Source organism: Clarias gariepinus, chromosome 15, assembly GCF_024256425.1.
Source record: "Clarias gariepinus isolate MV-2021 ecotype Netherlands chromosome 15, CGAR_prim_01v2, whole genome shotgun sequence".
In the NCBI taxonomy this organism is placed as follows: domain Eukaryota; kingdom Metazoa; phylum Chordata; class Actinopteri; order Siluriformes; family Clariidae; genus Clarias; species Clarias gariepinus.
Window position 1 is genome coordinate 18,057,680 of NC_071114.1, and position 15,768 is coordinate 18,073,447.

The 15,768-nt window shown below is 36.2% G+C and overlaps 2 protein-coding genes across 2 annotated transcripts; one reads left to right on the forward strand and one right to left on the reverse strand.

Moving 5' to 3' along the window:
* Positions 1-433: 433 nt before the first annotated feature.
* On the reverse strand, positions 434-11,221 carry sass6 (SAS-6 centriolar assembly protein). Its single transcript, XM_053513788.1, has 17 exons — positions 11,023-11,221; positions 7,868-7,928; positions 7,607-7,686; positions 7,351-7,455; positions 6,993-7,164; positions 6,378-6,455; positions 6,168-6,287; positions 5,429-5,620; positions 4,930-5,124; positions 4,545-4,634; positions 3,695-3,874; positions 3,199-3,280; positions 2,571-2,695; positions 2,254-2,397; positions 1,471-1,565; positions 725-819; positions 434-639 (listed from the first exon to the last, which is right to left on the reverse strand). The coding sequence occupies exons 1-17, from the start codon at positions 11,085-11,087 to the stop codon at positions 569-571; spliced, it is 1,950 nt and encodes a 649-aa protein (XP_053369763.1). The 5' UTR covers positions 11,088-11,221; the 3' UTR covers positions 434-568.
* Positions 11,222-11,701: 480 nt separating this feature from the next.
* On the forward strand, positions 11,702-14,607 carry lsm7 (LSM7 homolog, U6 small nuclear RNA and mRNA degradation associated). The gene is made up of 4 exons (XM_053513789.1): positions 11,702-11,842; positions 13,506-13,596; positions 13,874-13,945; positions 14,158-14,607. The coding sequence occupies exons 1-4, from the start codon at positions 11,837-11,839 to the stop codon at positions 14,298-14,300; spliced, it is 312 nt and encodes a 103-aa protein (XP_053369764.1). The 5' UTR covers positions 11,702-11,836; the 3' UTR covers positions 14,301-14,607.
* Positions 14,608-15,768: the final 1,161 nt, after the last annotated feature.

Below are 15,768 nucleotides of genomic sequence, written 5' to 3' on the forward strand. Positions count from 1 at the left end.
CAGCCCACTCATGCTAATGTAAAACTCATGACCCAGCAGCGTAGACAGTGGAGAGATAGTAACCTTTCCCAATGCATTTTGTTTGGTCACATATACTCCACTCAATACCACTGAACTGAATATGACATGAAATATTTAAAAGGTTTACTGCTTAAAAGAACAATTAAAATGTTTTTAAACAGCGTGTCTAGACCTGTGTAAATCTGAAGTATCAGCAACAGAACTAAAGATCAGCACATGCATTATACCAACACTTCATTTCCAATGTGATCTGAACAATCACCTGTACATTTGCTCAAAGCAAGTCAAATGTTTATGTACTCTCAATTTTAGCACCATTAAAAGAAATTCAGTAACTGTAAAAGTTTTTCATTCAAATAATATAAAAAAATTAATCCTGTGTACACAACCACCCAGCTGCAAACAAGTACAATAATGCTTAAATAGTGTTTAATAAATATTTTTAGAGGCATAATACACTTAGCACATAGCACAGATATGTAGAACCTCCTGAGGGTTTCTGCTCCTGAAACTTGAGAGAAATAAAGAAAAAAAATGAAGATGGTTATCATCCAGGAAAATATGCTGACAGAGCTGCGGGTTTTATACCGGTCATGTTCGAGGCGGGTTTAGGGATTTCTGTAAACAAACACAGCAGATTAAATGTTTATAGTTTGTTTATTTACATTAAGAGAGTTAAGTTTTTGTCTAGTATTTTCTTCACCTTTGTTCAGGTGCATGCTGGGTATCAGGCCGCGCAAAGGGATGCTCTCCTCTCGTCTCTCGAAGTATTTTGAGTCTAACCCAAGTGGCTCCCCGCTGTCGTTCAATGAAATGCAGCATTAATGCATGGGCAGTCACAAATGTAAAACACAAAAGTAAATAAGGATTATTAAGGGTGAGATTTTCATTAGCACAAACCCAAAAAGGTATTTGACAGTACACAGAACTTATTTTGAAGCATTACTGTAGGCAACACATGAATTGATATGGGATAAAGGTCATGTTGTGTTAAGATCAGCATCCCTCTGCACCAAGTTCAAAACAGTAACAGATTCACTTGATGAAATTCATTCATCTATTCATTCACTCAGACTGGAGCCATCGCTTGTTGCTACTGTGTCTTACTATAGGTTCATGGAAAACAACCCTGTAACCTGGATCACATTAAACTCATGTCGATTATAGGCATATTTTCAGCCAATCACATCAACTCTGTTTATAATCATGCCACAAAGATTTATTTTCCCGAAACAATAATCAGCAAGCCAATGAGAATGGTACAGAGACCTGGAGAGAATGTTAAAGGTGTTTTTTTTAATCCATTATAATGAGATGCACAAACAATTTATATAAAATGCTCCTGTGTAGAGTTGCACTTATCGGATTCTGTAAACCTTGCTAGGTGATGAAGAAAAAGCAGGGGCTTTCTATGGCAGTAAATATGTGAAGAAACATTACATTACTCACTTCTCCTTATTGGAGGACGACTGTGGTGCTAATGGGTTTCCATTTACTTCCAATGGAGACAGACTGGCTTTGGCACTCATGGGGTTAAACTGGACCTGTCAGTGAATATCAAAACACAAAGGCATCAGTTTACACCACCGATCTAAAGGGGTTCATGAATTTCCTAGAATAGTAGCTCTGACAAAAGTAGTGCAGATGCAAATAATGGGTTTATATTAATTTGGTTGTAATAGCTTATTGTTTTTATAGTAACAGTTCATTCACAGGAATTTTACAAGGCAGAGGCTTTAAAACAACCTGTGTATTCACTGGCATTGAGCGAAGTTAGAACTTTGTGGTTATGACAAGCTGTATTTGAGTCACATTAAAAAGAAAGGAAAAAGAGGGAGTGAAGGAATGCCTGCTTTTATGTACAATATAGAGGTATAAACAGTCATTCCCTCATCAGCCTCTACTTTTTCACTCTCTTCAGAATCTAATGTGTCTCTCACAAACGTCCCACATCAATAAATACATACGAAAAGTCCTTATTTACCTACTTTAAAATTGTAATCAATCAGTTATAAATGACTGATTTAAGGGATAAAAAAAAACAAATATTACCGGAAAATCTTTATAAGCTGCATATTACCCTTTGATTGATCATTTCATTAATAACATCATGACACAATGTTTTCTCCTTAAATTATTATTTATCACACAGTGTCTCGTGCATGCAAACCAAAAAGTGAAAGACACAGAATAGCTGTAAAAACAAACAGATGAGGAAAAATAAGAGCCTGCCTTTGGTCCTGGGTTGGGATTGTGTAAAGTGAGAACAGAACGCGGCCCAGCGCTCACACATGACAGAGGGAACGAGTGCTTGGAGTTTAATGTGGAAGTTACAGGATACGGCTGGCCCAAGGAGGAGAAAGTTTTACTATCAAGCTAGAGAAAGAAGAAAAGAATATATGAGGTAGCACACACACAGACAGGCGCACACACACACAGACACTCTAATGAAGTCATCACTGGCTAAACAGTATTCACATTCATAACAGACTGATCAAAGAGATGAACAGAAACTAGAGATAGTGAAAGTGTGCATGTTTGTGTGTTACCGTGTTGTGAGAAGCAGGTCCAAATCTCAGTCCAGCACCAGGCTGTGGTGTCTCAAACACACCAACAGTGTCATTCTTCCTGGACAGCTGGTTTTCATTCAGTTGTTTGTTCAGCCATGTTATCACTGCAGGTAAAGAAAGAAGAACGCATTATTTTCTGTGTGGGAACGAAGTTGGAATTTGGAGTCAATAACATTGTAAAAACATTTTGCAACAATGAAACAAGTTAAATTTAATTTCTGAGTGCATAATTTATAAATATATTGGACTTATTTTATTCTAAATTACAGGAATTAAAAATCCTGTCAGAGTGATTTAGCAGAGTGGCCCTCTGGTTGTACTGATGTATAGCTGCAAAATGTATGCAAAATCAGGGGAAAAATATTAATACAAAAACCTTGTGTTAATTTGTGGGTTAAATTTTTTTTTATACTAATACCATTATTATAATTATTATTATAATTATTATTATAAATATATATATATATATATATATATATATATATATATATATATATATATATATATATATATATTAATGCTTGCTGAAATAATGAAATTGTTTTAAAATAGTTTATTAATCATAATAAAAGTGAAGTGCAAAACTATCACAAATATAAAAACATACCATTTTCGTTAGTTTTCAGCACTTCTTGGCTCTCATCCAGTTTTTTAACTGCGGCCTCCAATTGCTCCTTTAACTTTGATACCTAAAAGACCAGAGAGACATGAAGCAGTCAGTTTTGTAGTTGTAAAAATCACCCACACTAATGAAATGAATCTTTTTTAAATAGTGTGTCCCCTAGGATACAAAGGTCAGGCATTATTTTTATTAAAGTAAAATGTAGGTATAGTTCAAGACTACACTGAGACTCAGGAATTTCTAAAAAGTTTTTAGTTTCTAAGCAACTGATTTACTTAACAAATATACATGCTTAAATTCTGGGGGAAAAAAACATTCAGTTTAGTCTAACAACATTAAATGTATAGACTTTAAATTCATGAGGTGTAGCTGAAATGTTCTCTATTCACAGTTTCAAAAAGCAGAAAATCTAATAAAGACAGTCAGTCTTCTTCATCTTCTCTAGAGAACAAATTCAGATTATTGAAAGAAAATTGTTCACCTCGTCCTCTTTGAGCCTCAGTCTGTGCTGCGTCTCCTGCAGCTCCCTTTGCTCCCTCTGCAGTCTTTCAGTCGTCTCCTGCAGCACTTTCTCCTGAGACACAGTTACTGTGTTCTTCACCTTAATCTTTCCCACCAGAGCCTTCAGATCTCCCTGAAGCTTTTTAATGATGCCATTTGCCTGATGGACACAGCCATAGCTCAGGTCAGTAGTGCAAGAATTCAAGTCGAACTGTCAGCTAAGAGTTACCCATGCCTGTTCTTCATACATTGCTTAAGAATCCCAAGATAAAATAACGTAAACCAGATTTGGCTAATGCGCTAATCTGAGCACATGAGATTCGACAACATATGAAGGACTTCAAAAGTTTCCTTTTAAAATCAGCCATTCAGAAGGTAAACACTAATATAAGTGCCGTCCAGTGGTTGTTTTGGAGCTGGACTGTGCTGAGTTAGTACTAGAGAGGAGTACATTAAACATGTCCATCTCGGCCAACTTCAACCACCAACTGCACAGAGCTTTTGACAAACAGATGAGTGTGTTTAGTGGAAGGCTTCGGTCTACATGGACAAAAGGATGTTGGATTAGAGATCTAGGCTGAAGGCTCTTCTGCTACACACATCCTGGTGCTCTTCAGGTGTATTCTCAGGTTTCAATATACATGGACCAGGTCATTTTTCATGCCACACTTTTGACCCATTACTATTTACACTGCTGTCACTCTGCATTTACTGCAATTGCACATCAACTGTTTCACTGCAGTTCACTTCATATTATATTCATTTAAAATGATATCTATATCTATATCTATATATATAATCTGGCATTACTTTATAAATCTCTGACAAACCTTTATAAGCTCCTCAGATAAAGATTTTACTGTCAACTCCAACTTTCCAAGCTGCAGCTGTTTTGTCTCGGCAGCTTCTTCAACAGACATCTAACCAGGACAAACAAGAAAGAAATAATTATTTATTATACCACAGGACTAATGACTTTTAGATTCTCACTTGGCAGAAGAGGTTGATTAATTTTCTATAACAGTCTCAATGATCTATAAACCTTTAAACTTATGTAGCTGGTTTTATGATATTTAACTTTGCACAACTGAGAGAAGGAAGTACACGTGACCATGGCAAAATAAATAATCAGATGGCAATAATTTAAAAAGACCATATCTATAAAATATCTTTCAAAAGGTTAACTTAAAAAAAATATAATTAAAAACAAGTGACCTTTTGCTGCTGCGTGGCCTCGAGCACCTCTTTGGTTCGGAGTATGAGTTGATCTTTGTCTTTAATCTCCTGCTCAAGCACGGCTACTCGAGTCTGCAGCTGATTAACAAGTCGCTCTTTTTCATGACATTCTGTATCGAGGGTGCCGTTCTCCCTCCGGAGAGACGCCACTTGCTGCTTCATCCTCTGAGACTCCTGCAGAGAAAACAATACTGTTAGCATACTGTTAGCATTGTAAAATTAACACATTTCACCTTACAGAAATCAACACCATATGAATTATTACAGAGCTTTTGATCAGTTTATGTGCTCTATCTGCTGTGTAAGCCCCTGTGAGTGAGCTGTTACTATAGAAACCATAACATTTTAGTTAATGAGTGCATTGATATGAGCCTGTGGTTTGTGAATGCACTATTATTAGAGCTGCTGTTTGACACTTTTCAATTGACAAATGACACCTTTTCGAACAACGTGGTATGAATAAATAAGTAAATCTCACCTCCTCAAGGCCGAGCAGTTTGGCTTTCAGGTCTCTGATGGTGGAGTCACTTTTGTACCTTTTCTCTGTAAGCTCCCTGTTGGACGTCTCCAGCTCAGATAGTCGGGTCTGTAGTTGTTGCGTGCTGCGCTGATGAGTCGCCTCCAGCTCACGCCTCAGCTGTTCATTCTGCTGCTGCAGCCTCGTCTGGATCTGCAGATATACAAATAGAGTTTATAAGCGGTTCTTCTGTAACATTAATTATTCACTTTTTACAAAAAACATTTCTATCTATTGTCATCAACTTTTCCACAAAGTCCAGTTCACTACTTTAGTCGTTTACTAATCGACGAATTCTCATGCATTTTGTGACTAAGTAACAACAGCACTGTTGTTTCTCAGCACAGGAACATGACTGCATTAAAATCTTCTTGTTTTATTCATTACTGCTGTAAGCAAGTTGCACTGCTACAATACACAACGCTGATGTCAAACACAAAAGAACATGGCATTGCTGACCAAACAAGGTCAATGTTTTATGCAAAAGTTGTTTTAAATATTTTTTTTAAAGAAAAAAGATAAATAAGTGAACATTTTTGTTTAATTTTGGTTTTTTTATATGTGTTAAGAAACATTTGTGCAACGATTTTGTAACAGCTTTAAACTGTGTGTTTGTAAATGTCTTACGACCCTGATTCTGTAAAAATTTTCCAATACTATTAACGTTGTTAATACATTATCGCTTTGGTTTATCACTTACCTCTAGAGCTTTTTCACGCTCTGTAGTGAGGTCTTGCGTATGTCTGCTGGACAAAATCGTTGTTTGTGAAGTCCATTCAGAGCGTAGTTTGTCTAGCTCCCGGCTCTTCTCAGACAACGTCTACACCAATACCACAGATTTGATTAGAAAGTTGAACCTCAATAGTTTTTTTTAAATTATTATTATTTCTAGCTACATCACAAGCTGTACCTGCTGTGCATAGTTTAGCTGTCTAGTCAGATCCTCTTCTGTCTTCTTTAGTTTTTGTTGGAGTTGTTCCTTTTCCTCCTGAGAACAACACTTAATCATTAACCTTTAATTTCCTCAAAGTTAACAGTAGTCTAGCCCAACATTGAAAAGACAGACACCAGAATTATAAAAATGATTATGGAAAAATTCACTGTATTTAGTATTATATCAAAACAGCAATGTAGCGTTTCATGCCACATTTTTTTCTGTTCCTTTTTAGACAAAGATTACCATGTTACTAAGCACTAAACAATTTGATGTTTAGTCACTTTTTTACACTCTCAGTTAAACGTTTGGACACACCTTTTAACTCCATGGCCTTCCCTGATTTTTATTTCTTTTTACATTGGAAAACAATGCTGAAGGCGTCCTAAGTATGCAATAATCTCATTTGAACAGTTGATATTAAGATGTCTCTGCTATTTTTGCTCTGTAAAGTCTTCATAACGGCTCTAATCTGAAGTGCTGATAACTGTTGATTTTTGAGGCTGGTAACACAAAATTCTCCTACAAATAAATAATTGCCCAAAATAAAAGAAGATGATAAGATTAATGAGACTTTCGAGCATCCTGTACCTTGATCGTGGCCAAACAATTAGCCAGATATTTCTTTATTTCCACATCTGAGCCAGGGAGCAGTTTGAGAGAAAGGTGTGTGAGGTGCTTGAACGCGTTGGTCTCCACAATGTTTAGATTAGCAGAGCCGTGGTTTAGTGCAGACGATGGAGAGGAAAGCTGCAGCAAGAACCTACAATTAAAAACAATACAGTTATTACAAATGCTTTGTATAAGATAGAGATTAGTGTGTTATTTATGACGTAGGCACTAGAACAGTTCATACACCCAGAGACACACACACACAGACACACACACACAGAGGCAGACACACACAGAGATCATAGAAGTGTACTCAACAGTGAAAATGTCTAGTTACCTTGGATTTTCTTTGCTCTGCTCAGAGATGCATTGTTCTAATAGGTCTATGAACTTTTGAGGGAAAGCGGTGAAGTCTATCAGAAGACCCTGCTGGACTTTTAAGCTGTTTAAATTAGAAAAGGAAGGAAAAAGAGGGTTTATGCAAGATATTTTCTTCATTGTAAGTCAATACAATGGTGTATTATTGTCATAAGGATTCACACATGGATAAAGTCAAAGCAGTGCAAAAACATTTAGATGACAATTCTCTTCACCTTTGAAAGTCCTCCTCAGATATGACAAGGTTATACAGAAAGTAGAGATCAGTGTCATCAGTCAGTCTTACAACCAAATCCTTAAATAAAAAAAAGACAAGGATTTTGTTTAATATGCTGTACCTTTTAAACAACAAAAAGTTATGTTGACAATTGCTGGGCTATAAAAGGAATATTTTCTAAAACTACATAAAAGCAAGGGTTTTAGTGTTTATATAGATATGATCCTCACAGTACAAAAGGTAATTTAGAAACACTTACCCGCCTGTGTATGGGGTTTGAAATAAGCTGCAGTTCAATACTGACTCTGATAACTGCTCGCCTACAAGAAACAATTAGTTTTATAATTAGTTCACGAAATTCAGACTTCTACTAGAGGCAAAATAAATTAAAATATTAAAATTAATATTTAACAATCTTGTTTGTTTATTCCTATATTTATATTTTGCAATATCTATACACACACAAACACATTACTGTGCACAAGTCTTAAGCCAACCCCCATTTCTTCATATTTTGCTTTTAAAGAGGTAGAATTTCTTGTATTATTATTATTATTTTTTTTTTGTAGTCTTAAGGATTAGTTCTCCAGGCTGAAGGACTTTTTGGCATTTATTTTCAGTCCAGTTCCTGTACCTGATCAGATTCCAAAATATTTCATTTTAAGGTATGAACCAGTGAGAAACAAATACAGATGATGACAGATGATCATGCAAGTGATTAATTTAATGGTGATGCTGAATGCTGAGTAATGAAAAGAGATGAGAGGAGAAATGAGGTTGCCGCTGAGGTTGTTACATAAACAATATTTTTTTTTATTGTACCTTTAAGCACACTGCAGTGTGTCGCAGAAACATTAATTTAGCTCAGTATTGTGTGTACATAAATATACAAACAATACCAGTCAAAAGTTTGGACACAAGTTTGGATGTATTTTCTACAATCTATTAAAATACTAGATTTTTCAAAACTAGTAAATAAAACATATGGAATTATGTAAGTAATAACAACAAAAGTCATTTGATATTTTTAGGGCTGAAACGATTCCTCGGGTAACTCGATTACAATAAAATGATCGAGGCAAAATCTTCTGCCTCAAAGTTTCTTTTAATTGGATGCAAGCTGCCAGTAAACACAGACGAAGAAGAAGCACTACCGTTACCCACAAAGCGAAAAAGAGACACAAACAGTTGTGTGTAAACAGCTGTTTACTTAAAGTCATTTGAAATACCATTTTTGAATCTGAGAAAAGGCTTTTAAAAAAGGAATGTATGGCACTGTAATGCACTTAATTAAACTCCATCAACTATTCCTTGTAGTTTAAAAAATAAAAGATGATTTTTCCAAAAAGTAAACCAATTAATCTTTTATCTTATATATTATACATGTTTCTCTTATATACTCAGCAAAAAAAGAAACATCCCTTTTTCAGGACTTTGTATTTCAACAATAATGTTGTAAAAATCTAAATAACTTTAGAGATCTTCATTGTAAAGGGTTTAAACAATGTTTTCCATGCATGTTCAATTAACCATAATCAAGTAATTAACATGCACCTGTGGAATGGTCGTTAAGACCTTAACAGCTTACAGAAAGTAGGCATTTAAGGTCACAGTTCTAAAAACGCAGGACACTAAAGAGACTTGTCTACCGACTGTGAAAAACACCCAAAGAAAGATGCCCAGGGTCCCTGCTTAACTGCGTGAACGTGCATTGGGCATGCTGCAGGGAGGCATGAGGACTGCTGATGTGGCTAGGGCAATAAATTGCCATGTCCGCACTGTGAGACGCTTAAGACAGCGCTACAGGGAAACAGGAAGGACAGCTGATCATCCTTGCAGTGGAAGACCACGTGTAACAACACCTGCATCGGATCGGTACATCCGAATATCACACCTGCGTGACAGGTACAGGATGGCCACAACAACTGCCCGAGTCACACCAGGAACACACAATCCCTCCATCAGTGCTCAGACTGTCCGCAACAGGCAGTCCATGAGGAGGAGATGCACTGCAGTACTTCAAGCAGCTGGTGGCCACACCAGATACTGACTGGTACTTTTTGTTTTTAGTTTATGTCTTATGGTGTTGACTCTTTTAGTGTTCATACAAATATTTACACATTAAGTTTACTGAAAGTAAAAACAGTTGAAAGTCAGAGGACGTTTCTTTTTTTGCTGAGTATGTATTTTACATTGCTGTTTAATTAAGCAAAAGTACATTTTATCAAAATAATCGATTAAATTTTTGGTAGAATACTCGCTTACTAAAATATTCGATAGCTCCAGCCCCAGTTATTTTAAGACACAAAGGACAGCTGTTCTAAAATAGTATTGTCAAGTGCATTTGCAAAACCCATGAAGCACCATGATAAAACTGCCTCTCATCCTAGGGAAGAAGGACCAAAAATCACCTCTTGTTGCAGAGAAGTTAACGGAGTTAGGAGCCTCAAAAATCAACCATTAACAACACCTCAGATTAGAGTTGGTATGAAGGCTTTAGGAAGCAAAAGTAACACACACATCTTATTATCAAAGGTTCAGAGAAGATTATTGGATATTTTTTATGCTTCAGCATTGTTTATCAATATATAAAAAAAAATTAATCAGGAGAGAGCATGGAATTAGATGTGCCCAAACGTTGTGATTGATTGTGTATATATACAAGTTGGCTTAATGACTTGAGCAAGGCCCTTAATCATCTTAGATGTATAATAAGATAAAAATCTAAGTTACCCTGGATAAGGGTGTCTGCTGAAAGTCTAAATGTAAAATGTAGATGCCAAATATATGCAACATGAATCACTTGGGTCTGAAAATGAAGGTCTGACAACCAAGTGTGTTGTTACAATAAAATGACAGATCTTGCTAATTATTGAAAGAAATCTTTAATATACATCAAGTAGAATTTCTGTTACATGAAATACAACACAAATATACTATTTTAACTAATTATTATAGATTAAGTGACTGCCTAATACGCAAACATTCAACCAATTCATTTGCATGTGCGATTTATTAATCAGTTATGGCAGAAAACATAGTTTAGCCTTAAACATGAACTGTGAATTCTATAATGCAGTGTACAGTATTTGAATCTGGATCTCCAGGTTGTGCTGATTGCTCTACCCTCAGCTCAGTGGTTAAGGCATTGGACTACGGTTCAGAAAATCCCAGGTTCAAACCCAACAACCAAAGTTGCCACTGTTGGGCCCTTGAGCAAGGCCCTTAACCCTCAACTGCTCAGATGCATAATGAGATAAAAATGTAAGTCTGCCAAATGACTAAATGTAAATGTCTACCCGGACTGAGCGCGAGCGCCGAGCAGCTGCCCTGGTGCTTTAGCCTGTTGTTAGCGACTGTTAGCAATAGCATTAGCATTAATAAAACGACAAGAAAAAAACATTACATGTTTACCTGTCGTCGCAGTCTTTACACTTGACGTGTACTAGCAAAGTCTTGTTAAAAAGCAAATCCGTCATCTTTGTTTTACATTAGAAAATTAAAATAAATAGCAAAAAAAAAACAATCGGCGCCGTATCCCTGTTTCAACTTTAAGCCACAGATTTTCTGCGCTAACGGCCGACTTCGAGTTTGGCGCTTCGCCTCCCGCTAATGGCCGACAGGCTGGAAGTTCCAACAGGAAGTGACGACACCGTCAATAGAAGAAAAAAAACACGACCGTGTTCCAATCCGAGTTCCGGTGGCGTGTAATAAAGCACATCCCATGGAATCCGACTCAGAGCAGTGAGGAGAAATACGGGTGAAAGTTGTGACATGTAAAAATGTTTTAATTCTTGTATGTTATAAATGTTGAGATGAATTGAATCGCTTCTGCTTTATTAATTTATTAGATAACCAGGTAAAATATATTTGGATATAATTCATGGAACAAAAACAGTACAGTGATTTCCTGCTGATGCACCTTTGTGAACTAAATTCTAAAAGGTTAAAATCATTCACTTTATATAAAATCTAAACACATACACAGCTAGAGCACCAGTAAACAGCATTGCAGTATATTTGAAACGTCGCGCGAGCTTAGCTTACGAACATAAAAGACACAAATGCACCAGTAATGGACAAAGTAATTAATAGTTAATTTTCAAGGATTAAAAAATAATTTTTAAAAATCACAAGAAAATGAGGTTAATCAGCCCAGGTTGTGATTGGTGGAACGTCAGGGGTGAAAGGTGAAGCCGCCAGAGGCGCTGGAAGAAGCGGTTTGAACATGGCGGTGAGTATCATGCTCGCTCTCTGTTTCTGTTCAAGTCGCCTTTATTAAGACTGTAAACTTTTTGTGTTTATAAGCAAGACAGTGATTAAATATTTACACAATCTCGAGTTTATATGTAACTTAATAAGTTACGTTAGCCGTTTCGGAGCTTTAGCGACAGCAAGTGAATGGTCGGTTAGCATGCGAGCTAACAGTGTATTGTGTGTAATGTGCATGTTTTTTTTTTTTTATTATTATTATTAATATTTAATCCCATGTGTGTGAACAGTCCTGAAATGTGAAGCAGTTTGTTGTTTAATTGCTTACTAGTTTTAAAAAGCAAATGTAATTTTTAAAAATGCTTTATTTTCAAATAAGAATTATTTTCTACATCAGTCAAGATTTTTAAGTTATAGATTTTTTTCTTATTTATAATTTTACCTAATTAAATTAAATAAAAAATAAAAAAAAACGAAGATGCAGCTTTCCCTGCGCATGGTCGGCTGGTATAAATGTTAGTTTCTCAAAAGGATCAGCTTCACACCTATGCTGAAAAGTGGTTAATACCTTTGAGTGACATCACATTGAGTGACATCACATTGAGTGACATCACATTGAGTGACATCACATTGAGTGACATCACATTGAGTGACATCACATTGAGTGACATCATGGTGTGATGCATTTTTTTTCTAGCATCTAAACATAAAATTTCCCCCTTTCTAAAATTGTTTAAATGCATGTGCCCGGTGTGCCCATTGTCTCTCTGGAGCACTGGTGTGACGATGGCGCAGGGGGCTTGGGTCTGCTCTTTGTTGCTTGCAACTATCTTTTATACTTTTATTCCTTTTCTAATTATTTATTTGTTCATTTATTCACCTATCAACTATACCACATATTCTGGACACAGGGTCATCTGGGGGCCTGGAGCCTATCCTAGGATACTTTGGGCGCAAGGAGGGGTACACCCTGGATTGGGTGCTAATCCTTCACAGCACAAACACACTCATTCACACACTGTGGGCAATTTAAAAGACTTGATGTTATCCGCATGTCTTTGGACTGTGGGAAAAAATCCACCAAGCACAGAGAGAACATACAAACTCCACGCGCACAGACCTAAGGCGGGAATCAAACCCGGACCGTGGAGCTGTGAGGTCACAGTGCTAACTACTACACCACCTACATCAGAGTATTTGCTGTGAAATGTTTTGCTAGTTTTGGACTGCTGTTAAACCTCATTATCACCAGAGACGGCCAGCAACCTGAGTGGTGTAAAGAAGTGTAAAAAGTGAATCTGAAGCTGATTTCTATCTGCCACAGGCTGTAGACTCATGCAGTCTATTAGGGACAGGTTTTGTGTTTCTGTAACTGTATGTACTGTTCACATGTTGTAGTAGAAGCCATTTGAATTGAGAGATCCTGTCGCTCCACAGAGCGCAGATTCCTGTCTGCTATGTATTTGTCTGTTTGTAGTTATTAATCGTGTAAGGGGGCCAGATTACTTTTTTTGTGACTACTTTGTACCGCACAGTAGCTGTTTTAATCGCACCTCATGCTTTATGTTTAAGAGTAAAGAAGTGGCACTGAAATACCACTATTGATTTGATTAGCCTTTAGATTACAGGAACATTACTTTGATTTGAAATCCTGAGAAGACATGACTGCTTCTGTGCTGTTACAGGATAAAGAGAAGAAGAAGAAGGAGAGTATATTTGATTTGTCAAAGTACATCGACAAAACCATCCGAGTAAAATTCCAAGGTGGACGTGAAGGTATGTGACTGATGTTAGTTATTACATCCATGTTTATCTTCCTTTATAGGATCATTGTTTCTTCTGTAAATAAATAGTAAAATATATATATTTTAAAATTTATTAGCAGCAGTTCATTTATTTCACATATGCACAAGAGTCTTTGGCGATGATGTATTTTTTTTGTTACCTAGTTAATTTTAAGGCACCGAAATTGTGTGGCAAGTGTTGTTCAGAGTTTACACTTGTTTACTGTTTTATATATAACTTTTAATACATATCTTCTTTTATTGGATAGCAAGCGGCGTCCTGAAAGGGTTTGATCCCCTGCTGAACCTGGTGTTAGACGGTACAATTGAGTACATGCGTGGTAAGTACTTCTCAGCATCCAGGCTCTTGGATAACATTCCTCTATTAGCAAAAACAAATTCATAAACATTTATTGCTTTCAAAATGCCGCAGAAACAAAATTGCTTCTCAAATAAAATGAACTCTTTAAACTTATGACAAATGTAGTATGCTGGTTGATAAAAATATAGAGTCTGATATGTCTTCACTGTGGCTTTTTTTGTGTATGTGTAGACCCTGATGATCAGTATAAACTGACTGAGGACACCAGGCAGCTTGGCCTGGTTGTGTGTCGAGGAACTGCTGTTGTCCTCATCTGTCCTCAAGACGGCATGGAGGCCATTCCCAACCCCTTTATACAGCAGCAGGACGGCTAACACCTTTACTGTCTCCCACTCCTACACACATACCGGAATTGTGTTTGTTTTTTTCGCAAGACATTTTGGTTGAGCGATCATTTGTGTTGCATCCAAATTTGAGGATGTTGGATGTCATCGGGTGTAAAATAGTCTGTTTTTTCCTGATTGTAACTTCACTCAGGAGAACTTTTAGTTTGTTTTCTAAATATGGGTTTGAATTAAACTGTATCAAATTACGTAGTCTAATTATGTGTGACTACACCTACTGCTAACTTTATTTTTACTCATTATTTTAATATCATAATTAAATTGGACATGCATAAGATTTCTGGAGTTAGTACCTTCTTTTTCTGGTTGTTGTTCTCATTGCTAATTAAAATAAAACTACTATAAAGTGTTTTGCAAGAACATAACGCAGTGTGATTATGATAGCTTCATGTTCTTTTGCAGCTCACACATTACACAAATCTCACATGTAAGAGGATGTGATTTCCCAATCCCCAAGGTGGGTAGATGGTGTGTGTTTTGAATAAAGATGTAGAATGTTCTATATATTTGGAACCAAAAAAAAAAAAGGGGGGGGGGGGGGGGGTCATTCCAATGTTTGGCAACAGATCCTGCATTAGTGATAATCTCTTTAACAGTTGTACAAAAAAAAAAAAAAAGCTTTGAAACAACTGAGGTATTAATTAAGCAAACACTTTGAACACTTGTTTGAATCCACTCCACCCAGTGTGTGTATGTAGCTGTATCTAACTCTTTGTGCAGATTGGCCTAAAGATTGTCATTGGAACCTTAAGAAAGCAGGCTTAAAAAAAAGTATTTCAATCTGTTGTACTCAGAAGTCCATCTTCCTCAGTTCTGATCTAAACATGTTCCAGTGCTTCAGCTCAAATATACAGAATTCTAGAGTAAGTCCATATCTGTATGGTTATTCTCTAACTAACTAGATAAACATATTACTGACATTTATATTAATTATTATTGCAATTTTAAAGATCCAAGATTTTTGCATGGTTGTTTGTTTATTAATTTCAATGGAATAACATCCTGAATCCAACTGGAAGTTGTTAAACTATTTTGCAACCCAAAGATACTTATCTAAAGTCATGCTTCAATAAGAGGAAAATAATTTAAAGTAAACTCTTAGTTGACTACCATATTACTGTTGCATCAGGTTTTTTCAGAGAACTCAGAAAGTGGATAATACCCAAGTTCCTGACTTGAAATTCGGACTGAAATAACTTTTCTTTTGACTCTTCCATGTCAAGGATTGGGTTTTTCAATTCTTGAGTGCAACAGATTGCAGCATCAATCTAAATACTTTTATTTGGAGCAAGTTAGTGGGATTATCTGTTGCACACAGATTAGTTACAGACTTAGTCCTCACAAAATGTATTAAAAAGCATTATTTTCTTTACTTATTAAAGATCAAAAAAGTTGCGGAATATTTCTTTTCTATGTGATAATTGAAGTTAAGCATTAG